At 38.5% G+C, this 27,928-nt stretch overlaps 1 protein-coding gene across 1 annotated transcript in view; it reads right to left on the minus strand.

Moving 5' to 3' along the window:
* Positions 1-27,928, minus strand: part of KIF6 (kinesin family member 6) — a 382,690-nt gene that overhangs the window by 231,090 nt on the left and 123,672 nt on the right. Inside the window, exons 7-10 of the mRNA XM_033217053.1 lie at positions 22,945-23,151; positions 14,195-14,338; positions 12,839-12,925; positions 5,424-5,527 (exon numbers count right to left, since the gene is read on the minus strand). Of these exons, the coding sequence (XP_033072944.1) occupies positions 5,424-5,527; positions 12,839-12,925; positions 14,195-14,338; positions 22,945-23,151 (542 nt within the window). The remainder of the gene's footprint in view (positions 1-5,423; positions 5,528-12,838; positions 12,926-14,194; positions 14,339-22,944; positions 23,152-27,928) is intronic.

The raw sequence follows: 27,928 nt of genomic DNA on the forward strand, positions 1-27,928 counted from the left end.
GCTTCCAAGCCTAGCCAAAGATCTACAGGCTTATTGTTTTAACAAAGAAACAATTGTGTATGTGTTTAGAGACTCAATCAAAATCAAATTTTCACCGAATAAGTTCTGTATACATTAACTCGGCTATACAGCCTTTATCCAGCTGTCTCTTTTCAAATATACCCAGCCACCCCCCTTGCCCCCGCAAAAAGATGTAAACTAAAAATATCATAATAACTGGAGGCTGACATCTGAAATCCTCTTAAATTAAAGCATCCAAGTCCATGCAACAAATATTTACATTAAGCATAGAAATGTTGGGAAATGGCTCAAAAAATTTGTTAGGGCTAGTCATTAACAGACATTTCCAAACTGCTCAATTCATACTAGATAAAACGTCATAGCTACTAAGTATCTGTTTTCTGATATTCTTCAGAGAATGTCTGATGGTAATATCCTTATGTCATGCCAATCAACATAATCCTGCAGGAATCTGCAGGACAAAGAAGTAGAAGAGGGCGAGAGCAATTCTGCCACTGTGTCCTGACAAGCTCTGGCATACATACTCTCTCCAGCACCATCATCCCCCTCCTGCCGGCCTCCTGGAGAGTTTGGGTGCAATGAGAGGACTGAAGCTGATTCACATTCCTGAATAAATATCCAGGGGCTCTAGAACACAGAGCAGTACAGACCAATGGTGTTAAACAGCAGCGGCACTTTAGGGGTAAATTTTAATTTATCTCTTTCATTTTAAGATGATAAAAGACTCTTAAGTCTGTTGAAATGTAGGTTGAACTAATGTTCAATCTAAGTAATTATGGAAAAGCATAATGATAACAATTTAACATAAACAATAAGAACAAAACACTTTGTTTGAATAATCTGCACTGTCAGTCCTGAACAAGTCCCAAATTTACTACTTTTGTGAAACCGTATGGTTTGCTTTGGCAGGGTGATTTTCGCTTGCAACATTTGTTCTCCCTAATGGCTACTCAGAAATCACTAATAAGACACAATGATACATAGCACGCTTCTCTTGACAGCAGACAAGTCATTTCATTGGGAAATGCTTATTTAGTAGCACATGAACTAGTTTTACATGATTCCTGAGCTCAAAAGTAATTATTGCTATCTCTGCATTCTCCTTGTATTTTGTTTCTATCTTCTCATAATGTTTATATATCACATCATTACTTGTGCTCACATCTGTCATCACCACCAAATTATGAGTTTCTTGAGAGCAGGATCTAGGTTTTGCTCATATCTGTGCCCCACTCAGGGCCTAACATAGAGTTTTGTGAATACTAGATAATGAGTGTTAAATGAACGAACAAACAAACCAATTGCACAAAAAACTACTGGCAACCCTCCAGACTGTCTATAGAATCTGTTGAGGTTGACATTTATATATTTCTTATCTATAGATCAACAGAAATCAATCCAGGATCTAAAAGTCCTTCAGTATTTCAATCTGTTGTCACAATTTTAGTTTTCATTCTATCCCCCAAACTCCTGTGAAAGAAAAATGTGATTGTTATTTGACTGTTACACCTTCTAAACAGAAAAATTCAGTTACGGAATAAATGGCAAGTTAGTAAAAGATATAATATAAATACTATACAATTTAAGAATCATAAAGAAGATATAACAAAATTTGCTCATTCTTATTGCATATGCTTTATTGCATTTTTCTTTTGTTAAATTATAATCTGTGGTCATTCCTTGAGAAAGGATCTAGGGTGGTATTCTTTCAGTCTGAAAGTTTGCATGTCTGCAAAATGCCTTTTTTCATCTTCACATTTGAATACAGATTTGGCTAGATACAGAAAAATACATTTAAAGTACTTTTTGTTTGTTTCCTTAGCACTAGATGTTCTTGTTTTCAGAATTGTTGATGAGGAGTCTGCTCTAAATCAGATTCTTGATTTGGAGTAATCTTTTTTCCTCTCTGGTAACTTTCATGATTCTTTTCTGTATTTTGTGGCTGTAAAAATTTTCTACAATAGGACTATATGGCTTAGCATTTGGCAGCTTTTCATTCTGAAGTTGCATGTCTTTTTTTTTAGTTCCAGGAAATTCTGAGATATTATTTCTTAACTGTTGGCTCCTCTGCATCATCTCTATTTTCTCCTCACCAACACCTATTCATCAGACATTGGTAAATATAGAGCTAATCTCTATGACACTTTTCTTTTAACTTATCTCTTTATCCTTTTATCTCATGTTCTGGAAGAAATCCTTAGCCCTGATAGCCCTAGCTCACCAATTTGCCCCTCGGTTTTTGTATCCTGTTATTGAGCCATCTGTTAAGTTCTTAGCGACAACAGCTTTATTTTTTTCATTTCCAAGATTTCCCCTTGATTTTGTTTCATAAAAGTCAACTCCTGTTCTTGTTTCATAGATGTAATACCATATTCTATTTCTCTAAAGATATTAATCACCTTGGGTAATGTTTAGTTCTAAGGCCCTACGGGTTGCACAATCTTCTTGTTCTTACCATTCTCAGACTTCTGGCCTCATATTTCTAATTCCAGTCGCTCCTGAACCATGGGCTCATCTTTCCTGGACTCTCAGGTATCTCAGCTTGGGCAGCCGGTCTGGGATGTGGGGCTGAAGCAGCTGCCAGTGCTGGAGCTTCTTCTTATTTTTTTTTTCTTTTCTTTTTTTTTTTTTTTTTTTTTGAGACGGAGTCTCACTCTGTCGCCCAGGCTGGAGTGCAGTGGCGCAATCTCAGCTCACTGCAAGCTCCGCCTCCCGAGTTGACCCCATTCTCCTGCCTCAGCCGCCCTGAGTATCTGGGACTACAGATGCCCACCACCACGCCCGGCTAGTTTTTTTGTATTTTTAGTAGGACGGGGTTTCACCATGTTGGCCAGGATGGTCTCCATCTCCTGACCTCGTGATCCGCCCGCCTCGGCCTCCCACAGTGCTGGGATTACAGGCGTGAGCCACTGTGCGCCCGACCACTTCTTATTTTTCGTGAGAATAGGGGATGGGTAAATAGAGCTAAAGACAGCACTGGTCTTCAGAGCTTCTCTGGGCTCCCTGTCAGCTACCTGGGGCCCTTCCCTGTCTTCATCCTCAACACTGCAGAGGAGAGTGCTCAGGGGTTCACAGGACAAACTGCCCCCACTACAATAGCTCTACCAAATGCTCATTGGCTGTTCCTAGTCCTCTCCTGTTCCAGGGCTCCACACTTCCAGACATGGAGCCACTATTATGCTGCACCCATGCCTTAGTCTATCCTTTTCTCTTGCCCATCTCAAGTCCCACCTCTCAGTCCCTCAGGAATTCCTTGAGGTTTCTAGACCATCAAGAAGTCTAATTCCTGTTTTTAGGTATGACGAGAGATCCATGTGTTTATCCCAGTGCTATAATTCTCTAGATTTGGTACAACAGAGGGAACCTGCAGCACACTCAGTCTGACATACTGAAACCACCACATTCAAAATCTTACCCTTGAACTAAGCCTCCTGAAAAACATACAGGATACACAGGAATTCGCAGAAACACTGGTACTGATTTTCTTTTCTTTTTTTGAGATGGAGTTTCACTCCAGGCTGGAGTGCAATGGTGTGATCTTGGGTCACTGTAACCTCTGCCTCCCGGGTCAAGTGATTCTCCTGCCTCAGCCTCCTGACTAGCTGGGATTACAGGCATGTGCCACCACGCCCAGCTAATTGTGTATTTTTAGTAGAGACGGGGTTTCTCCATGTTGATCAGGTTGGCCTCAAACTCCTGCCCTCAGGTGATCCATCCACCTTGGCCTCCCAAAGTGCTGAGATTATAGGTGTGAACATTGGTACTGATTGAATATGTTACTTTTAGACTCAGTTTCCCCCTTCCCCTATTTGACTCTGCATCACAAGAAACTACATTCCTCGACTTTTTTAGCAACTGGCTTCTGGGTAACTTCAGCCAACAGGAAGCACTGGTGGAAGACTGAAAGGGGGATGTGAGAGAAGCCAAGGATGTCCCTTTGGATGATGTCTCAACTAGCACCTGTGGCTCTTCAATGGCTGCAGCTGCTGTCAGACAGCACTCAGTATGGTCTAGCTTCTGCCTGTCAGCTCCTGCTCGTAGGTTCTGGTATCATCACCTTCTCCTATTGTCCCTGCAATCCTAGGGGCATAGAGGCTCCTGCTGTTACTGATCTCTGGGGTGTTGCTTCATTTCCTGTATAGTTTCTCAGCAAAACTGTCCTCTGGCAATCAATTTCCTATATTAAATTCCTTTTGTAAAAAGGCCTAGAGTGGTTCTGTTTTCTTGACTGGATCCTGACTTGTAGATCAAAATTCTGAAGAGACCTTTTCAAAGACAATAATTGGTAATTCCCTTCTTTGAGGGGAAAGGAGCACCAGAGTGAAGATAGTCTCAGGTTAGTGTTCTCAATATCTATGATATCCCAAGTTGTTTGAAGAAACGACATAAAACTTTTTTTTACGTGAATTTTTGGCAATATGCTTCCCCTTAATTGCAAATATGCCACAAAGCAGTCTTGCAAGAAAAGCCTTAGGGGCCTATCATATTATTAAATACAGTGTTCTGGAATTAGGAAACACTATCCCATAGGAGCGAAAGCTTTGACTATAACAGAAACCTTGCCGAGGCTTCTCAAGCTTTAGACCTACCTCAGGGGCAGCTATGAAATAGTTCAAAGATAATTACTTTTATTCTCTTTCTTATTTACAATTTTCTCCATTGAGGGAGGGTTAGCTGAAATTATAGTATATCTTTAGAAAAGTCCTATGTAGCTCTATTTCTTGTTTGGAAATAGAGAATGACATAGCCTTCAAAGTCTGGCCCATTCTTACTACCCAACACATGCTTAATAAGCAGCACAGAAACAAGAAAGCCCACTGTGATCAGAGAGAGAATGAGAGCCACATTGTACCACTGATATGCCATATGGCTGCAAATCTAAAGGCTCTAAAAGATGCCGCAGTTGTATAAAGCCCTGAATACCTGTTTTCATTCCCAGTTAGAGTGTTTGAGCTATAATATATGGGCCATCCATTTATTAAAGGAGAGAGCTTACTTTGGCATGGGATAAATTGGTGCTTGTAGTAAGATGCTGTTTAATACAAAGGATGTCTCTTGAATTCCTTTCAGATCTGAGACCCACAGCTGAAGAGTGTTTGGTGTGTGTGTTTTAAAATTGCATGACTATTATACACTTCCTTTTCTTCAGCTGGCATGAGAAGGATATTCCCATCCTCTCTTTGCTCTGTTCTTTACTTCCTCAAAGCTGAGGCGGCAAAAACAGTGCCAGCCTTATCCAGCTTTTCATGGAAAGCCGCCACTCTTAACTGGCGCCTAAATGCAATTTCAGACTGTCCCAGGAGACCTTCATGCTTTGAGGTGAATTCATAACATTAGGGCCAACAAAGAAGTTAACACAAACTTTCACTGTTAAAGAAAAAGAAAAAAAAAAAAGGCCTTACTGAAGGAGCTCTGCTTCTGTGAGTGCCTCTGTCCTCTGCTCCCCAGTGACCACGGCCAGTTCATCCTTCAGTTCCTGGATTTCCTTTTGTAGGCGTTTAATCATCTACAAATGGTAAAGAGGCAGAGCAAATGTCAACTTCTCAATAAGGTTAGCTTGGTGACAGAGAACATAGAGCTCTTACAATTATGAATGATTTTATGGACACAAAAATGGGTAATGGTATAAAAAGCCAGCTTTGTTAAATCTTAACGTTTTGTCAAAATAGCTCTAGATTTTTGTTTTTTTTGTTGTTGTTTTTTTTGAGACAGAGTCTCACTCTATCGCCCAGGCTGGAGTGCAGTGGCACAATCTCAGCTCACTGCAACCTCCACCTCCCAGGTTCAAGCAATTCTGCTGCCTCAGCCGAGTAGCTGGGACTACAGGCGTGTGCCACCATGCCAGGCTATTTTTTTGTATTTTTTTAGTAGAGACAGGGTTTCACCATGTTAGCCAGGATGGTCTCGATCTCCTGACCTCCCAAAGTGCTGGGTTTACAGGCATGAACCACCTTGCTTGGCCGCTATAATCTTTTTAAAACAAATAAAACATTACTGATGTAACTGGAACTCCCTATTGGTATCCCCCTTCCATCCTTCCTGGAGTGATCACTGTACTGCATTTAAGATGTCTGATTTCTCTGTGTGTTTTCATACATTTACTCCATATGTATGCATGTACTCATAAATAATGTATTGTATCATTTTGCATGTCCTACACTTTATGTAAATGTTACATTACTGCATGTAATTGCAACTTGTTCTTGTCCTTCACATTGTGTTTTTAAGCTTATTAATATTGCTTCATGTGGCTGTAGTTCATTAATTTGCATGGATATATAGTATTTCAGTAAAGGAATATAACAGAATCTATTTGTCTCCTGTTGATGAACATTTAGGATTTTTACTTTTGCTATTACGAACAGTGTTGCTATGAACATTATGAATCTCTTTGAGCACGTATGTAAGAGTTTCTCTATGGTGTGCATTTTAGAAGTAGGATTTCCTGCTGGAGAGTATGTGTATCTTGCCTTTATTGTATATTGTTAAATTGCTCTTCAGAGTAGTACAAATTTACATTCCTATCAACTACAGATGTAAGTTCCTGTGCCCACATTTTTGTCAGTATGTAATATTGACAGGTACTTTCATTTTGCCAATCTGGTAGGTGTAAAATGATACCTCATTTTGGTTCTAATTTGCATTTTTGTGATTATTTGTGAAGTTGATCATTTTGCATATGTATATTGGCAGTTTGGATTCTTCCTTGCTCAAAATTAGTTGTGCCCATTCTTGTCCGTGTTTCCATTTACTTGTTTTTCCTTTCCTTATTGATTTGCTAGCTTCTTTCTATATTCTGGATGTGAATCCTTTGTTAGTTTTATGCAGTGCACCTGTTTTCTCTGAATCTATGTCATGTTTTTCACTTTGCAGTGTTCTTTTTGTTAAATGAAAGTTCTGAATTTCAATATAATCTAATTAGCACTTTCTTCCTTTATGGGTTGTACTTCTGTGTCATTTGAAAGAAAATCTATCTTATCCCAAATCACAGGAATATATTCTTATATGATCTTTTAAAAGTGTTAAAGGTTCGATTTTCACATTTAGGTGGATTTTATTTTGTATAAGGTATGAAATAGGGATCAAATTTTAATTTATTTTAAATGGCTAACCATACAAGATTTGCTATTATAATTATATTATATAATATGTTTATACATGTAAATGTGTCTATTTCTGGGTTATTGGTTAAACACATTGTTTATTTTACTATATATGGCAATACCACACTGATTTAATTACTAAATCTTAAGAAAATTGGCATCTAGATAAGCCCCTTTCATCCTGTTCTTATCCAAAATAGACTTGGCTATTCTTGGCCATTTGCTCTTCCACATAAATTTTAGATCCAACTTGTCAAATTCTACCAAAGGTTCTCCTCAAATTTTAACTGGAATTATTACATTTAATTAAAAGGTTAATTTGGTCGGACATCAAATTAATGATATTAAATTATCCCATCCATAAACATGGTATAACTTTCCACTGATTCCTTTCAATAAGGATTTATAATTTTCTTTATAAATACCTTACATGTCTTTAATTATATTTTCTATCAGGAATTTAAAAGTTTTTGTTGATACTGTAAATATAATTTTTATAAAATTATATATTCTAACTGTTGGCTTCTGGCATATAGGAAGGCAACTCATTTTTATGTATGGATTACGTACCAAATAATTTTCTGAAACTTCGGGGGTTCTATTATCATTAAATAGTCTTGGATGTTCTATGTAAGCAATAAAATTGTCTGCAAGTAAGGACAGATGTTTTTCTTCTTTTCTAATTCTTACACATTTTATTTCTTGTTATTGTCTCATTTTCCTAGCTAGGACTTCCAAGTTCAATTTTTAAGACATTCCTGGCCGGGCGCGGTGGCTCAAGCCTGTAATCCCAGCACTTTGGGAGGCCGAGACGGGCGGATCACGAGGTCAGGAGATCGAGACCATCCTGGCTAACACGGTGAAACCCCGTCTCTACTAAAAAATACAAAAAACTAGCCGGGCGAGGTGGCGGGCCCCTGTAGTCCCAGCTACTCGGGAGGCTGAGGCAGGAGAATGGCGTGAACCCGGGAGGCGGAGCTTGCAGTGAGCTGAGATCCGGCCCCTCACTCCAGCCTGGGCGACAGAGTGAGACTCGTCTCAAAAAAAAAAAAAAAAAAAGACATTCCTGTCTTATTTCTTCTAACATTTCACCTTTAAAATGATGTTTTCAAAGTATGGTTGAATGTTTAATGTGCTTAAACACTTTTTCTGCAACTAGGGATGAAATAATATAATTTCTGCTTTAAACTCTGAATATGATGAATCATATTAATTCATGTGATTAGTATTTTAGTATAAACAATCTCAGGCATATAAAGCAGTATAAAAGAATACCTTGTACCCACTACTTAGCTTAAGTGAACATCCATTACCCTGTACTTAAGAAATAGAACATTACAGACCTGTCTGAAGATCTCATCTCTACATAGTCTTCCTCAAATGAATTCCCCATTACCATTATCTTAAATTTGCTTTTAACTTTTCTCATCTTTTTCTTACACTATACATTGATATATTTTCTAGTGATAGATTACCTTGAATTCCCAAAATAAACCCAACTAGTTCGTGATACTATGTCATATTAATAATCTTCCTATCATAATGCAAAATTCCTAAAACAAAAATTAGCAGGCTTGATCTAGCTTTTATCCTTTCTGGAATATTTGGTATTACTCAAAACTTGAAAGAAAAACACCATAGGATCTGGTCTGTCATTCCTTCCTTTCTTCCTCTTAGTAGCTTTACTCCTTTTTTTTTTTTAACACAGAGTTTTGTTCTTGTCTTGCCACCCAGGTTGGAGTGCAATGGCACTATCTCAGCTCACTGCAACCTCCGCATCCCAGGTTCAAGTGATTTTCCTGCCTCAGCCTCCTGAGTAGCTGGAATTACTAGTGCCACCACCACACCCAGCTAATTTCTGTATTTTTAGTAGAGACAAGGTGTCACCGTGTTGGCCATGCACCTGACCTCAGATGATCCACCCACTTGGCCTTCCAAAGTGCTGGGATTACAGGAGTGAGCCACCGCGCCCAGCCCGCTTTACTCATTTTCTAACTTCTTTTGCCTGGGGATTGTCAGACTAAAGGGGTTATGTAAATTTGAACTTCAAACCTACGTGAGGCAGAGCTAGGCTTTCACATTTTTCAGAGTAGTTTTCAGAGAAACTACTTTTTGTTCTACCTATAGACCAGTCTAAAGTGGACAAGCTTACCTGACATCTCCATATGCTAGTGGATAGATTGTTTTTGTTTTGTTTTGTTTTTCTAATTCTCCCTTTCACTGGTTTTGTGTTGGGGAAAAGAGAGGATGTCTTAGGTTCAGCACCCACCTTGCAACATCCCAGGGCTTTGATCTCTATTCCTTTGCTACAACCTCCTTAACATCTCCACTCCAGGACAACTGCAGCCTCAGCTTAGTTTCTGGGCTCTGGAAAATTCCCTTACTTCCTTTCAACCTTACATATGTATTTCAAAGATGCTTGGGTATATAGGTGAGTTTCAGATTATTTGGACCATATCAACAGGACCAGAAGTCCCAAAGAACATGATATTGAGTATTTTGAACATATCAGTGCTCCTAGAATTTTACTGAAATGTACAGGCTTATGTGGGTTTTGTTTGCTTCTTTTTAAAAAATATTCTTAGGATCATCAATCTACACAGAATGAAAATCCTGAGACAGTAACTACATTGGCACCCTTCTCTATTAAACTAATATTGATGTCATATTTTCTATTTTTACTAAGGTATTTAAGTCAAATCTAATAACAAATTATTCTCCTGTCTTATTGAATAAAAATCTCAAAACTAAGCCAAGTGTTTTTGGTTTTGAGATTACTACAGTTATGCCTCCCACCCAATTACTGAAGGACCCCTGGCATTAGAGACATCCTTAGGAGATTTGAGCTCATGCCCAGTCACCACAGGCTCTGGCCTTGTTCATAGTTCTTTTACCACCTTGTCTCTCTGAGGTACCAATACTTTTTTTACTTTGTTCGGTTCGGTTTGGTTATTTTTGAGATGGAATTTCACTCTTATTGCCCAGGCTGGAGCACAATGGTGCAATCTTGGCTCACTGTTACCTCTACCTCCTAGGTTCAAGCAATTCTCCTGCCTCAGCCTCCCGAGTAGCTGGGATTACAGGCATGCACCACCACGCCAGGCTAATTTTTTGTATTTTTAGTAGAGACGGCTGGTTTCAAACTCCTGACCTCAGGTGATCCATCTGCTTCAGCCTCCCAAAGTGCTAGGATTACAGGCGTGAGCCACTGCGCCCGGCCTGAGGTACCAATACTTTTAAAGAAAGCAGGGCAAATCCTTATCGGCTGGCTTCATATTTGCCATTAAATTTTGAAAGTAAGATATAGGAAATGCCACCCAAGTTTGGTCTTGAGTGGTTTGCAGGACAAATTCTCAATTGCCACTTGTGCCTCAGACAAGCTCTGTACATAAAATGACTGACAGTAATGTCAGTTTTTAGAAGCAATTATAAAAGAGACCAGGAAACAGCACTTGTCAATTACCAGATTAGTCTGCACCAGGAAGACCTCAACATTTGTTCAATCAATTATCAGCTATTAGCTTTTGATTCCTCATTTATCTTTTCTTCAAATCTCTCACAGACCTATATCAAACACATAATAATGTTTACCTTTTTTTCAAATTCTTCACATTCCTTCAAAGAAAAGCCTCTAGCCAAATGCAAACAAACAAACAAACAAAAAAGCACCAATAAAACCCTCCAATGTCTAATATGTTTATTTTCCGTACATTCTGAACTAGTTTTTGTCTTGGGCTAGTCACTTTGTTAACTCTCTTTCTCATTCGGCATTGTAATGCTATAGGACTACTGGAAGGGTAGGGACAGCAACAAAATCCTAGGAGTTCAGTTCCACCTGAATCATGCCTTTGCATTCTGTCTTCTTTCTCCAGCAGGAACACTGTGTGATGCCGATACCTGACCAGGGCCTATGCTGAAATCGATGCTGCCTCACCCATTGGTTTCTCCAGAAGAGAACTCCATCAGAGGAGCTTGGTGCTTTCTGAGGCAAGCAGAACAAAGCAGATAGCCTCCTTATTCCTTTGTCCTCCTTCCCCTCTGTCCTTCCATGGGGAGAAAGAGGAGAAAGGACAATCAAGAGGAAGTAGTAATTAATATGGATAACAATTAATTTCATAATTTTTTTTTTTGGATTTTAGAAATTTATAAATGAAACACTGCTGGTAAGATTTCACATTTTTTTGGCCAGGTAATCCCAGCACTTTGGGAGGCCGAGGTGGGCGGATCACGAGGTCAGGAGATGAAGACCATCCTGGCTAACACAGTGAAACCCCGTCTCTAATAAAAAATACAAAAAACTAGCTGGGCGAGGTGGCAGGCGCCTGTAGTCCCAGCTACTCGGGAGGCTGAGACAGGAGAATGGCGGGAACCCGGGAGGCGGAGCTTGCAGTGAGCTGAGATCCGGCCACTGCACTCCAGCCTGGGCAACAGAGCAAGACTCTGTCTCAAAAAAAAAAAAAAAAAAAAAGAAAAAAAAAAAGATTTCACATTTTTTTTTTTTTTACAATGCAGATTACTAAGCCCATACCAGCTTATTTTCTAGAGAAATAAGAAAAGCTGAGTGATTTGAAAAATAATATAATCTTAATTATGGAATTTGATATAATTGAGATATATCATATCTCAATATCATATATCAACATTTTCAATGTTGGCATAAATTGATTCAGTGTTGCATTTCATTTACAGAAAACTAACAAAATAGAGAATAGAAAATATCTGCATTTATGATAAGCTAAATTATTACCATGTAAATTTTTTTTGCTTAAAAACAGTTCTTTGATAAAGCAGGATTTACTGTTATAAAACTAGAAGTTTGACGGATCAAGCCAATAATGAATTTTAAAAAACACTAGAACAAGTAACAGAACGAGTATGTAAAATATGGTTCTACTGAATGGCTATTAGGACTTTTCTTTCTTTATGAGCTTTTATATAGGATGGACTATTATTGGCCAGGCATGGTGGCTCATGCCTGTAATCCTAGCACTTTGGGAGGCCAAAGCAGGTGGACTGCCTGAGCTCAGGAGTTCGAGACCAGCCTGGGCAACATGGTGAAACCCCGTCTCTACTAAAATACAAAAGAAATTAGCCGGGTGTGGCGGCGTGTGCCTGTAATCCCAGCTACTCAGGAGGCTGAGGCAGGAGAATTGCTCCAACTTAAGAGTCGGAGGTTGTAGTGAGCCGAGATCATGTCACTGCACTCCAGCACTCCAGCCTGGGCTACAGAGTGAGACTCTGTCTCCACACACACACACACACACACACACACACACAGATGGACTATTGTTGTCTCTTGATAGTTAAACTGATGTATTTTCAAAGGCTAAGTTATTCATATAAATGTAATCATGTGTGATTCTGTTGTATGAGTCCTTAGGATTCTCTGCACGTCTTTGACGGGAAGCAATGGGAAGCTGCAAGTAGGAAGAGCAGTGGCTCTAGAGTTAAACTGCCTGGGTGTGAAGGCCGACTCTGCTACTTATTAGCACTATGACTCTGAGCAAGTTATCAAACATCTTTTTACCTTGGTTTTGTCATCTTTAAGGTGGAGATACAGATAGCATCTACTTATAGGTTATTTAGAGGATTAAATGAGTTAATATGTTTCCACTACCTAGAACATTCCCAGTACAGAGTAAGTGCACCTACAAGTTTTAGCTAATCTTTGACATACTTCAATGTATTTTTTAATATAGTTAAAAGTTGCTTACCAATCTGGGATCAATTTCTTCATTAAGAACAGCTTCATTCTTTATGAGTGCCACTCGCTGTGCAAATCTGCAGGTAGATATAGACTCCTAAGAAAGCAAAGTAACTTCTTAAAATATTATGGTATACAGAGATCTCTCTCTAGAGAAAGCTTAATTTTTATTCACAGAAAAAAGATACATACCTAAAAAGTGATTTGTATAAAACTCACAATAAGGAACTATGCCCCTAAATTAGGAAGCTTTGCTCTAGAATAGCAGTCCCCAACTTTTTTGGCACAAGGTACTGGTTTTGTGGTAGACAATTTTTCCACGGACAGAGGGTGCAGGTGGTGTGGTTTCAGGATGAAACTGTTCCAACTCAGATCATCAGGCATTAGATTCTCATAAGGAGTGCGAAACCTAGATCCCTTGCGTGTGCAGTTCACAATCGGGTTCACGCTCCCATGAGAATCTAATGGCACCACTGATCTGACAGGAGGTGGAGCCCAGGCAGTAATGCTGGCTCCACCATCACTCACCTCCTGGTGCATGGCTCAGTTCCTAATAGGCCACAGACCTCGTACTGGTCCATGGCTTGGGGGTCAGGGACTCCTGCTCTAGAACATTATTTTTTAACCAAATTTTATTTTGGCTTAATAAAATTACCAATGCCAAAAAGTGAGAGATCACAAGGTCCTAAGTGGCAGCTGGTAGAGTATGTGTTTTCAGTTGTTGATCACTTACACCAGAACCACATATATGAATCATAATCGTAGCAAGAGCCATAATCCACACACATGAAAGATCACAAAATAAAGATTCATAACAGGTCAAAAAGAGAGGCTGGTCAAGGCATCTTACAATCAAAGTCTTGGCTTTGTTTCCTCTTCTGGGGAGTGTCTGGATCCCAAACACTAAACATTAGCTGGCTCTAAAGCAACCCAGAAGAGCCATTCAGTAGCTGGCTCCTGCCAAAGCATCCTGGTTGCTTCACTCAGCAACATTTCTAGGGACACGGCTCAGAGATATCTCCAAGGTATCCGGCTCTTAGTCATCAGGGCAAAATCAAGCAAGAGAAGCGGATGGGTCAGCTTTCCCATTTCCTTGGGTGACACAGCCAACCCATCAGTAGGCCTTCCAAAATCTGTGTATGAGGCTTCTTCAAACTATCCTGCGCTATGTGAAGTCAATTCTCAAATGGGGTTATTATAACAATGACAAATAGCCCACAGCTGTGAACTCTGTAGGGTACTGCCCTCTGAAGGCATAACTCAACCCAGCTGAAAAGGTAGAAACCCACCCAAGATCCTCAACTCTGTCTCACCAGCTAGCAGTAAAAACTTAGATTAAGATCTCCAGAAAGAAGAGCCAACATACATCGAGATTCCTCTTCTCCAAGGAGAGTGTTGCAATCATAGTTGTCATGCAGTTCCCTCCCAAACTGTCTCGTAGGACACTGGTCATCATGGAGTTTCTATAAGGAATGTGTGAACGATGCTTTTCTGAAAGGGCGATGATAACCTGTGGTAAAGTAGAAAGGTAATGGGATTAATTTAGCAGAAAATGCACACCTGACAAACAACAGCGCTTCAACAGCAATAAAAATGCAAAAGGAAAAAATAACTAAATGCAGGGTGAAGCCCAAAGCTTGAGTACAGAATATCTTAACAACAATATTCACTACAATATGAAGACTGAATAAAGTAAATGTAGCATAACTGTAGCATTGTGAGCCCCATGATTTTTAGACAAATGAAATAACCTGTATAGAACTGGATACACTGTTATTCTGTTTTTAGCGATTGGAAAATTTGTATAAAAACACAAGAGTAAAACATGCCTGATTACTTTAATTACTTTAATACTACCAAAATTGGGCCATATGCCAGTAAACAATAACTAAGGGAAACAGTATAGGATGGTGGTTGAGGTCCCAGATTCTCATGCAAGATTGTCTAGGTGCAAGTCCTAGCTTTCCTAGGGCATGTCACTCAACATGCCTCAGTCTCCTCATCTGTAAAACAGGAATAAAAATAGTACCTACCTCATAGGTAATTGAGATGATTAAAAGAGTTATAATGTGCAAATTACTTTGAATAGCACCTAGTCCATAACAAGTGCTGAATATAGGTTTGCTCCCATTGTAAGCAACAGGGGTAGTTTACCTTGGTTCAGCTCAGGCTTGCTCACCTTACACTTCATGAGTTCCTTAGGTACTTAATGGGAAGGTACTAGATGGATGGATGGCAAATGGAGCAAAGACTGCTGGGGTTGTCCCGAAAGGAGGCACCTGGGGCTCAGGGTTATCCTGGGCAGACAAAACCAGTGCTAGAACGTTCATTACAAAGCAGCAGGAATCAGCCACCCACAGGATGTGTCTTCAAGGGCATTACAAGGCCCTGGCTCCTGAAAATACCTCTGCCAACACCTGTCATTGTTCTAGTCCTCCCTCCTCCCAGGTGTGTAATTTCCATCACCAGAACTTCCTTTACTTTTTTGGTTTACAAAACAAAAAGGGAGCATTGCTTTCTGAAGGCTGTTTTGAGCAAAATATGTAACTATACCACTAGTCTCACTCTAAATTCATGACCACAGGTGTTGGTAAATTCAGTAATCCTGTGATCTCTCTCTCTCAAAAATCACTTTTCAACTCTTAGAAATGAGACCTTCACACTTTTCTCCTTTTTCTTCAAACCTTTCTTCACCCTCTCCTCTCCTCAATTTCACTTTGAGCTCATGGCCACACTTCTACTAGATATGACAGATATAGATTCAGAACCCTGACCAGGGCTATCTCATGTCTCCATCGTTAAAGCCCCTGTACATTCTGCCCTTCGCCTTCTTATTGTCCTGCTCCTGTCTAAGTCCAGCCCTCCATCCTTGGCCTCATCTGCTCCCTCCTACTTTTCTCCTACAATTACCTCCTCTCTCTTCTGAATTAATTTCCCTTTCATCTAGACAATTCCCATTCTGCATGCCCACTACAGTCCTAAACTAAGATGGCTCTTGCCAAGCTCATCAGCAACATTCATTGTACCATGAGCACTGATTGCCATCTTACAAGACTTCTGAGCTGAGTAAGTATGCAACACTGGTACTCAGTACCTCCCTTGGGAAACACTTTATTCACTTGGTAAGTGGGACTTCACACTTTCCTGGTTTTCATCTTTCCTCAAAAACTAGTTAATGAATATTTCTTTTTCTTATTCCCAAATTACAAACTTTGGAGAGCCCTGGGGCTTAGTTCTTGATCCTCTTTTCTGTCTTATCTACACTCTCTCCCTATGTAATCTCATCCAATTGCCTGTTTGGAGGTGAGCAGTGAGAGGTGGTAGCCATAAGGAAGAACATCAGATTCATAGGGGGCATGGTGGCAGAGGCATCTGGTTCTTCTGAGGCAGCTGCAGGGAAGTTTCTGGAATCCAGTGCCATGTGGCTATACAGTAGTACTTTGCAGAGCAGTTAGGTGCGTCTCCTGGTCGCTCTGTATAGCAGCCAAACCCAGTTTTCTGACTTTTCTTGAGATTTGTTATGTTTAATAAGCCATGCTTCTTACAATAGCTAGAGCGGATTTTCCAGTTTACAACTAAGAAATTTGATGAATACAAAGTGTGCTCAACAAATTTTTTTAAATAAATCAACGAATGCATGAGAAGATTACTTAGTATGTCCCAGGAAAGCAGTGTGAAGGTCATCAGTGTAGAATGAGGTTTGAGAGAACTAAGTTTCAGTGTCATTGGAAAGGAGGTGGGGAATATGGCAGACCCAAGTCAGAGTGGCAATAGATGCCAAGCAGAACTCCACGCTCTAAGAACAAAGAGGACAGATTAAGCATCTTAAACAGGCAAGGTGGGCCCAAATACCCAAACAGGGGCTGGGCTGACAGATATGCAGAGAGTGTGGCATTATTGTTTATAAATAATTTCTCTACGTAATTTGAAGTCCTTTTATAAAACAAATGCCACTGGTTTTTTCCTGCTCTAGGAAACAATATTGATGTCTTTTCATTCAATGGCTTTATTGACAACTTAGAGAATATGCTTATTAAACTTCTTGTTGATATATGTGTATGTGTATACACACACACACACACACACATATATATATATATATATATATATATATTTTTTTTTTTTTTTAATGGAGGTTTTGCTCTTGTTACCCAGGCTGGAGTGTAAAGGCACAACCTTGGCTCACTGCAACCTCTGCCTCCTGGATTCAAGCGATTCTCCAGCCTCAGCCTCCCAAGTAGCTGGGATTACAGGCATGCAACACCACACCCAGCTAATTTTATATTTTTAGTAGAGATGGGGTTTCACCATGTTGGCCAGGCTGGTCTCAAACCCCTGACCTCAAGTGATCCACCCACCCTGGCCTCCCAAAGTGCTGGGATTACAGGTGTCAGCCACCGTGCCCAATCCCTGTTGATATTAAATTAAATCATGTGTTAGTAAACTTGCTTTTGGTTGCAAGCAACAGAAAATGTAACCCAAACTGGTTTTAATTATAAGGAAAATTTATTGGTTCATGTGATTGAAACAGGAAAGGCTTTAGGTTAGAAGGAAACCAAAAGATTAATGCTACTATCAAGGACTTAGTTTTTGCCCATATCTCTGCTATATCTTCCATGTGGTAGAAGTCAGTCTCTTCTTGTGGCCCCACAATGGGTGTGAAAAGCCCTGATGTTATATACTTCCTTATTCATAACTTAGGTGAGAAAGAATTCTTCTTCCCTAATCATTAAACAAAATTCCTGAGCTTCAGTAGATATGAGCTTGGGTCCTGGGCCCATCCTTGAACTAATCACTGTAGCCAGGAGAAAGACAGGCTCCAATTCACTTAGGTGAGTCAGAATCTACGTGGGGAGCTGGGATGGGCTCCTGGCTGCGTTTCTCATTGTTATGGACATTGCAGAGGCAATTCCAATGTCCTCTCTTGAAAGGGCTCTCTAAAGAATTAGAGATCATTCTATCACAGGTGTTGGAGAGGATGTGGAGAAATAGGAACACTTTTACACTGTTGGTGGGATTGTAAACTAGTTCAACCATTATGGAAAACAGTATGGCAATTCCTCAAGGATCTAGAACTAGATGTACCATATGACCCAGCCATCCCACTACTGGGTATATACCCAAAGGATTATAAATCATGCTGCTATAAAGACACATGCACACGTATGTTTCTTGCGGCACTATTCACAATAGCAAAGACTTGGAATCAACCCAAATGTCCATCAGTGACAGACTGGATTAAGAAAATGTGGCACATATACACCATGGAATATTATGCAGCCATAATAAAGGATGAGTTTGCATCCTTTGTAGGGACATGGATGCAGCTGGAAACCATCATTCTTAGCAAACTATCACAAGAACAGAAAACCAAACACCGCATGTTCTCACTCATAGGTGGGAACTGAACAATGAGATCACTTGGACTCGGGAAGGGGAACATCACACACCGGGGCCTATCATGGGGAGGGGGGAGGGAGGAGGGATTGCATTGGGAGTTACACCTGATATAAATGATGAATTGATGGGTGCTGACGAGTTGATGGGTGCAGCACACCAACATGGCACAAGTATACATATGTAACAAACCTGCACGTTATGCACATGTACCCTAGAACTTAAAGTATAATAAAAAAAAAATTAAAAAAAAAAGAATTAGAGATCAAATTGGGATTATGGATTAGAAAATATGGTCTTAAAAATGGAGAAAATGAAGGCAGTCATCTTAGGGAAATCTCTTAAATAAAGTGAGCCTCTTAAATAAAGTGAGCCTCAGTTCCCTCACTTATAAATGTGGTATTGGAATGTCTATCTCACAGAAATATTTTAAAGATTAATAGAGATCATTTCTGGACTAGTTCTCAGTAAGCATAAAAGCACTCAGTGATATAGAAGGAAACGTTCTTTATGAAATGTTCTTTATGAAATGTTTGAATCATATAAACACAGTCCTGGGCCATTTCTTTAGAAGAGGACCCTGAGAAGGTATCTTATCAGCTCACAAGGAGCTTTAGGAACACTATAAGCCCAGCCCACTTGGAGCAGATGTAAAACTTTGGAATGACCCAGAAATGGCAGGTATTCAGGAAAGAGGCAGAGGTAGATTATTCTTTGTGGGGCTGCTGTGAGTTCTTAAATCGGGCAGGAGCCAAAGGATCTGAAAGGCACAGGAAAATGGGGTGGTCATAAAACCTGACTTTTTTATTGTTTCCTTCCATCTTAGATTGCATGTACAAATACAATGGTTAATATTCCTGAAGTTATTCTCTAACTGACAAGGAGTGGAACCTCACATTATGCTTAATAATATCTCCAAGTACCTAGAAACTGTGCCTGCAATCAATAATTCTATTTACTATTTAATGAGTTAAAGACTTTAAAAAAAAGAGTTCAGAAGTGTTTGGAAAATTATCCTATGAAAATTGACAAAATTTGGAGTGTTGCAATTGGCACTGACACCATTACTTTTTCTCCTGAACACAACACATTCAGTGGAAGCCAAATGGAAACTAAAACGCTGGAAAAGTCCCAGTTATGTTGAATAATGGCCGAAGGCAACTCTGATTCTGATTTCTGTAGCAGTACAGAGCAAGCACTTCATTTGCAGTGGTTTCTCAGTTGATGTTTGGGCTGATAGAGGCTGTGGGTCACACCAGGAGCACTCGGTGAGATTTAGGACAAGTATGTATGTTTCCCTTTTCCTCCCATGAACTCAGTTTCTAAGGCCAAGATGTACCCTGTTATTGTGGCTTAAAATGTCTTTGAGGAAACTTTTTGGAAAAAGTACTGCATATACATGGAGAACTCCAAAACCAACCATACTCTGGCAAAAAGAAAGTGATTTACTTGTGAACACAATAAAGTACATTCAACTCAGAGAGGCTGCACTCTTTGAGCAGGTGTGAAGTCTCACAGTTATGGCCAAAAGAGTAATTATAATGCTGCATGGAATTTGTGGAACCAATGTAGACTAATTAAGGTAAAGCAAGTCACCAAATGGTTTCCCATTCCATCTCTATCTTATATATTAAAACCGAGAAAGAGGGGATAGGGTTATAATTGATTACCAACACTCATATGGATTTCTATTACAGGTTTTAAATTACTGTATTGCTAAGTATTTATTTGTATGCTTTGCTGTTCTGCTAACATGATAGCCCCTCCTACTTCTCAGTCATTCATTTATCCCCAGTATCTAACGTAACTCACAGCACCCAGTAAACATTCAATCACAATTGTTGAATGAATGAATGAATGAAACTAATTAAAGTAAATTGTGTCACACTTCCAGTCTCATTAGTCCCATAATAAAGTACTACATAAAGAGAAGTTGATTAACAAAAGTCCTTGAATTTTGTTATTCATTAAATATCTTCCCACTCTATTTATTATTCTTATTCCTATGTATTCCTTGGTTTTCTCTTCTTTCTGTGTGAAATTCAAAAATTTCTCTTCTATCGACCTACTTGCTCTCTAGCAGCTACTCCTAGATTTCACATCTCCACGTTCACAGACTAGTTTTTCCATATTTATGTTCTTCTTTCCTCTCCCACTAATCTCTTTTCTCTCCATTATCTTATGTTGAACCTCCTCTTTTCCTGTGAAGACACTTGTGTATCAGTGTAAATGGTTAACAGCTGGAGTGATGCAGTGGGTGAAAATGAAACATCAGTTACAGAGACCAAGGGGCAATGACACAGGAATGTCATTGAGACCCTGAGCAAATTCATCCCCCTGGGCTGGAGCTAAGAGCTGACAGGCTCGCAATTCCCACTAATTGACATGCTTTACCCCATCCTTGATTGGCTTGCCTCTACTCATTCCTCCGCTTGGTATCAAGCCCTAAGAAAACCATCATCAACTCTCACCTCCTCAGTCTCAGTCAGATACCCTGCTACAAGCTCCTCTCATTCCTTTTACTTTCTCTTCACTGCTCTCACCTGGCTTACAGCCACATACCTAAAGACTATGTCTTTAATTCATGTCTGCCTACATTATACCATGAGGTCTTTGGGGAAAGGACTGTTACTATTTTGTTCACACTTGGCTCCAGTGCCTAGTACAGCCCTCAGCACATGGTAGGTCATTATAAGTATTTGTTTGATAAACAAATTAATGATATAGAAAATGCAATGCCACATAGCCCCCAAAACTACTCACATGAGGCTGTCATAAGAATTTTGAAGAGAAGAAATGTGAGGAGAGGAATAATTTTAGTGACACATAGCAGCTTGCAAAGGCTTATGGAATAAAAAAAAAAAAAGAATTAAGGGCAGAACATTTCTCTTGAGTGATTACAATTGGTAGGAAGTCTGATTCAACTGATGAACATAATTTTGTAAGAACAGATGGATATAATGGAAATTAAAACAGACAGTGCTACCATCCGAAACAAGCAGACACATTTCTTTGAATACAGTCCATTATGTTTTCATATCAATGTTCTGTAAGTGTTCTATTAAGTAAAAAGCTCTGTTAAGTATAAGTAGTGTGTAATATTTGAGCAAGAAAGAGCTTAGGAATGCTGACTCTTGTTAAAAACACTAGAATGATCTGAATATCAGGCAGGCCTTAATCTCTGGGTGCTGCCTGACTGGGATTCATCTGGTTGGAGTCTGGCCATGTGCACCTTGTTCAGATAGGGTCCTTTAGGTTTCTCTCCATCTGCTTTTTTAGCCAATGTGATGATTACATAGCATTTAACATCAAGGCAACATCAGTCTCAGAAGGATTCATTAAGCAGTTAAAAAAAGGTTTTATTTTTTCCCCTCTAATCTTTTAGCTGCAACATTCGTTAGCAAGTCCTTCTGCCTCACCAAGACTCTGTACTTCTCCATTCCAATTTTTGATCATGTTTCTTATTTCTTATTTTATTTTATTTTTTAGAATTTGGAAGTAGTTGCCATCTTTAACATTCAGCTCACAGCCCTTATACTCACAAAGCTAAATGGAACTTGAGAAATCATCCAATTCAATCCCCTCATTTTAGAGATGAATTTTTTTTCCTGAAAGATCTATTTAGCTAAATTCAGATGAGTGTTCTCTTCCCTGGTGTTAAATTCAGAAATTAAAAATAGAGCACATACTGGGGTAGATTGTAATCAGCCTGGGGTAGAAGTAGGAAGGGAAAGCTACAAGGCTAAGAGAATCATCACGGGGTCAAAATTACCAACTAAATGAAGTCTCCCCAAGCAGAAAACATGTCAGTTATCTCAAAGTCATGTTCCCATCATTAATCTACTAGCCTGAAAACAGGCAAAAGGAAGCCATTTGTAACCTCTATTTATACCAACTACTAAATTTTACAATAAAGCAGTAAGACAAAAAGTGGAAAAAGGTATAGGCTGTGAAGCCAAGTAAATCTAGGTTCAAATCCTCACCCTCCCCTAGCTGGGTAACCTTGTGGGAAGGCCTTTGGAAGACTTGAATTTTTAAATCCGTATGATGGGGATAGTAACTAACACCTACAACACTAAAGTGGAGGCCCTAGATAATATAATAAACAAGAAAAAGGTGTTAGGGCTGTTGCGAGGTTTCAACAAAATGGTATATACGAAATGCTAGTAGATATACCAATGTTCCTGGCAGCATTATTCACAATAGCCAAAAGGCAGAAACAATGTAAGTATCCATCAAGAGATGAATGTATAAACAGCATGTGACATAGACATACAATTGGATATTGTTCAATTTAAAAAAGGAAGAAATTCTGGTACATGCTACAACATGGATGAATCTTGAAAACATTATGCTAAGTGAAATAAGCCAGACACAAAAGGACAGATGTTGCATAATTCCACTTACATGAGACATCTGGAATAGGCAAATTCATAGAGACAGAAAGTAGAGTAGAGATGACCAGGGACTAGAATATAGGGCAATGGGAAGATTCTGTCTGGGATTATAAAAAACTTTCAGAAATGGATAGTGTCAAATGGTTATATAACTTTATGAATGTACTTAATGCCACTGAGTTATATATTTAAAAAATGGCAAATTTTATGTTACATATATTTTATCATAATTAAAAAAATTCTAATAGAATGCCTGATACATAGTATGTGGTCAACACATGGTAGCTATAGTTATTAATACATCCCACTCTGCCCATTTTACCTGTTCTAAGTAATGCAGTGACAAATTGATATACTTGGCCTCTGTTAGAAGATGGCCCCCTACTCCAGTCTTCGCGACTCGCTCTGAACCAGCCAGGTCAACCAGATGGAGTTTGGCATGTCGTACTGTTGCAGATCCTGGTTCCTTACTTGACAAATGAATAGTAAAAATGCAGTGGGAACGAGTTGAAGCTTGGTTCATAGGAGTCTGTAAAAAATTGCAAAACAAAAATTATTTGAACAATGAAAAATTTTGAAGAATATCGAAAGATTTAAAACAATATTTCTAGTGACAAGACATTTCTCATGAAGCCAACTGTCAACTGGAACAAAACCACTTGTGACTGAGACCTTTCAAGTAAGTTTTTTGAATGTATTATCTCTTGGATTACGGATGACAAACGTGGATGGGTTGACTCAGAAAGTGAGAAAAGAGTTCTAATGAGGTGTAGATCGAGTCCTCTTGCTAATATAACTTTATTTCATTACTGTCTATAATCCAGGCATTAACCTTGGCTTAATGCTTGAAAATGCTTAATGTTAATCTCATGGGAAAAGAGGTGAGAATGTGTGTATCAGAAAAATTCATGATCACAATTGTAAACAAAAGCCACAGACAAAGAAACCTACCATCACTGCTACTGCTCAACACTAAAGTGGAGGCCCTAGACAATATAATAAACAAGAAAAAGAAATGGTATAATAGTAGGAAAAGAAGAAATTAAAAATGTCATTATGTACAAAAATATATGGTGGTCAACATAGAAAATGCAAGAGCATCTCCAAACAAATGGCTAAGAACTAAAAAGTTTAGTGTGGTTGCTGGATGTGAGATGAATATATAAAATCAATGAGGTTCTAATAACTCAGAGCAACAATTAATCAGAAAATATAATATTATTCACAATGGCAAGAAAGACAATGAAATAATAAGGGATGAATTTTCTAAAGGATGTGTAATTTATAGGAAAAGTGGTAAGATAATATTAAAGAACAAAGAAACCTGGAATAAATGGTATGTAGGATATTAATGCACCATTTCATAGATGGGAAAACTCAAAATTAATCTATATGTAAATGTCTATATATTAACCTATATATTCAATGCAATTGAAATTAAAATGCTACAGGTTTTATTTATAGAAAAAAGACAAATTGATCCTAAATGGCATACAGAAGAGAAATCTTCAAATAAAATGAAAAGTAATGCTGTTTACACTTCCTTACTGAAGTTTCTCCATCAAAAAAGAAAAAGAAAAAAATGAAAAGTAATTCTGTGAAAGAAGAACAAGAAAGGAGACCTTCCTGCCATCTATCAAGGTATACCACAAAGCTACAGTAATTAGAACAGTGTGGTGCTGGTGTAGGAGCAGAGAGCTGGGACAGTGAGACATGCTGTGCTCACTGAGGAGCTCTGTATGGGACAGAGGTGACATCATACCACAGTGAAGAAAGGATGCACTGATTTAATAAATGGTACTGGAATAACCAGCTATCCATCTTGAAAAAAATAAACTTAGATTGCTTCCTTACACTATGCACACAAAGAAATTCCAGAATAGATTAAAGCTTTAAGTGTGAAATAGCATAACTTTAGCACCAATACAATAAAACATGGAAGTATACTGTCATCAACCCAAGGAGGTAATGGATACTTTAAGACATAAAACACAAAAATAAATTGATTTACACTATTTGACCAAGATAATCCAAAATGTAAAAACTTCTGTGTGATAAAATCCACCAAAAAATTAAAACACTAGAAGATATTTGCAATACATATGGCTGACAAACCGTTAATAATAAATAAAGAACTTGGCCAGGTGCGGTGGCTCATGCCTGTAATTCCAACACTTTGGGAGGCCCGAGGTGGATAGATCACTTGAGATCAGGAGCTTGAGACCAGCTGACCATGGTGAAACCCCATGTGTACTCAAAATATAAATAAATAAATAAATAAATAAATAACCAGGATTGGTGGTGCATGCCTGTAATCCCAGCTACTTGGGAGGCTGAGGCAGGAGAATACCTTGAACCCGGGAGGCAGAGGTTGCAGTGAGCCAAGATAATGCCACTGCATTCCAGCATGGGTGACGGAGCAAGACTCCATCTCAAAAATAAACACATACATAAATAAATAAATACATAAATAAAGAACTCTTGCAAATTAGTGAGAAAAAGTAAGCAAAGAATATGACTAGGTAACTCATAAAGAAGAAATCTGGAAATGGTTAATGAATATTTGAAAAAATACTCAAATTTATACATAATCAGAACCACATAACTTAGAACCATAAGGTTTAAAAAATAAAGTCTAACAAAATACATGTCGTTGGAGATATAAGGAAATGGGAAATTTTATGTACTGCTGGTAGAAATATAAATTAAGAATAAATTTTGAGAGCAATCTGAAAATATATGGCAAAGTTCCAAATACGTATAACCCACAGCCATCAATAAACTACTAGATATATTTCCTAGAGAGAAATCTTGGGCAGGTATACATATATATGTGTGTGTGTATATATATATATATATATGCATGATATGTGATAAGGACATATCTATGTGGACTTTCATTGCAACATTATTAGGGATAGCAAGATATTGGTGCAAGACTCACAACCTAAGTAGACATCTGTGGCAGAAAAGATTAGTAAACTGAGATAATGCAAATTACGGGGATGTTAAAATAAAGCAACTTTGGATAGATTGACATAAATGGATTTCTAAAATAGAATGCTGAGAAAAAAATAGCAAGTTAAATAATGATATGAACACTATGATAGAATTTACATAATTAAAAAAGCAATATTATCTATCATTCATGAAGCTATAACTTAGGTCAGTAAGTACAAAAACATGGACCAGAAGGATACAGCAAATTAATGATAGCAGTTGAGTTTGTGAGGGATGGAAATGAAAGGCCAAGAAAGGGACTTCAGCTTTATCTGCAATATTCTTTTTCATTTAGTTAAAAATTATTAGAAGTGAATCCTGGATTGGAAAACATGGATGTTGGTCACATTATTCTCTGTACTTTTTTGTGTTTTACATTTTTTGGAACAAGAAAGAAAGTAATCTGATTCAAGATACAAGTGACAAGTTAGTAGTATCATCCTGTCAAACAACAAAAAAACTAAAAATATTCCAAATGCGTATTCATATGAGTAAATATGTTCAGATCTCCACCTTTGCAAAATGAGATTTAACCAAAAAATTTCAATATGGATGCACATGTATGCAGACAGGGTAACATATTTGAAGGGTAATTCAACCAGAAATTCTTTCTGTAAATATAAATTCTTGATATACACCAGAGTTGATTTACACCAACTAGCAAAATAAACAGATGTCAAAATGCTGGCATAGTTTTGGTGATGATGATGTAGCTAGTGAGTTAAACAGGCCGAAAAATTGACCCATTACTTGTTGCCACAATAACTGTGCCCAAACCTGGCCAGTGTGTGATTTTGCCTGCTAAAGCGGATCAGCAAATAACTGTGCATGTAAAACCGCAAACTCAAATTTAGAACCTAAGTTGAGGTGTTTTGGAAGTGACTGTAAGTTATTTGCAGAACTTAAACATGGGTTTCATTTCACTGTGATAGTCGCGCAACAATAAATCCTACAATACTGTAACAAAAGTCAAACTGACAATCAATATAAACAAATAACATGGAGACTTCTCAACAGCTGTCTTCAGCTTCGAAACTGATATTCTGAAACCACCATAAAATGTGAGCCATAAATGAATATTGGTAGAGTGTACCCATTTCAAAGGAATATGAGATTCACATAAACTAAAATTGTATATTCTGGAGTCTGTAATTAAAATGCAGTAATATGCTGTAGGAGTCCATGCCTACAGTTTTGTAACGTCTCATAAATATTTTCTGCATGAAGTAGCAGTTGGTGTCCTCTTAGATAAAAATTTCTTAAACCTCAGAAAACATTCTTTATGTGGAGCTTTTTAAGTGTGATTGGATGTGCTGGTGTCTGCTCTGTGTTTATTTAAGGATGTCTTTATGTCTCATAGGCATGGCCCTACATTTGTCCTTTTAAAGGTAAAATTGTATTAAAATGTTTCTGAAACTGCCTAAGAACAGATGGCACCATTTAGGCAGATTCATTCAAAGTTAAGCACACATTTTAAACAAATGTGCTTTTGGCACTAGTGACTGTGCCTTTGGAAAAATTTTAGTGATGATTAATCACCTGCATGCAGACAGCTTCCATGTTTCCCATTAGCCTATATATTTCCTATATGCCTAACTGTGTTAGGCAGTACAGAGACAAGAAGGAAAATAAGACCTGGATGCTGCCCTCAAGGAACTTACAATCTAGTCAGGATCTAAAGCCACAATGTGTGAAATGAGAATGAGCATGAAATGAGAAAGGCAAAATGTGCAGTAAAGAAAGTGATTTGTTCTTAGCAATGAACATGCTGATCCTCTAGGTAATATCTGAAAATGCTAGCCATTCCGTCACTTTAGGAGCTCACCACCCTCTGCCCACCACCTGCTTTCTAGGGCCAAATACTCTCCAGTCACTTTCTCCTTCTCTATGGCTTTTTCCTTTACTCTGCTCTCTTCTTTGCAGTCCCTAAAAATAGGTGTGTCCTAAGCTATGGTGACCATATCTCCTCCCCTTGGAAACTCATCTTCTACAGCTCAAATCCTCATTGCATAGGCTCTATAGTGTAATAAAAATCACACACCAAAAATCTCAGAATTTGGTGTCAGATAGCCTGGTTTCAAGTCCTGGTTCTGTCACTTACTAGTGTTAAAACCTTAAGCAAATTTACATGAAGTAATTTTGATTTTCATGTTTCTAGAATGCCATATTAAGACCTGCTTCATTGCAGGGAGTTATATTAAATACCAACTGAGTTACTGAGTGCTGAAGTGATCTGCCAAGTGTAAAGGGTCATATTAATGTCACTGTTGATATTCACTTTATTCAGATACCTCATGTATCCTTAT

Source organism: Trachypithecus francoisi, unplaced genomic scaffold, assembly GCF_009764315.1.
Source record: "Trachypithecus francoisi isolate TF-2019V2 unplaced genomic scaffold, Tfra_2.0 Lachesis_group10, whole genome shotgun sequence".
NCBI classification, from domain to species: domain Eukaryota; kingdom Metazoa; phylum Chordata; class Mammalia; order Primates; family Cercopithecidae; genus Trachypithecus; species Trachypithecus francoisi.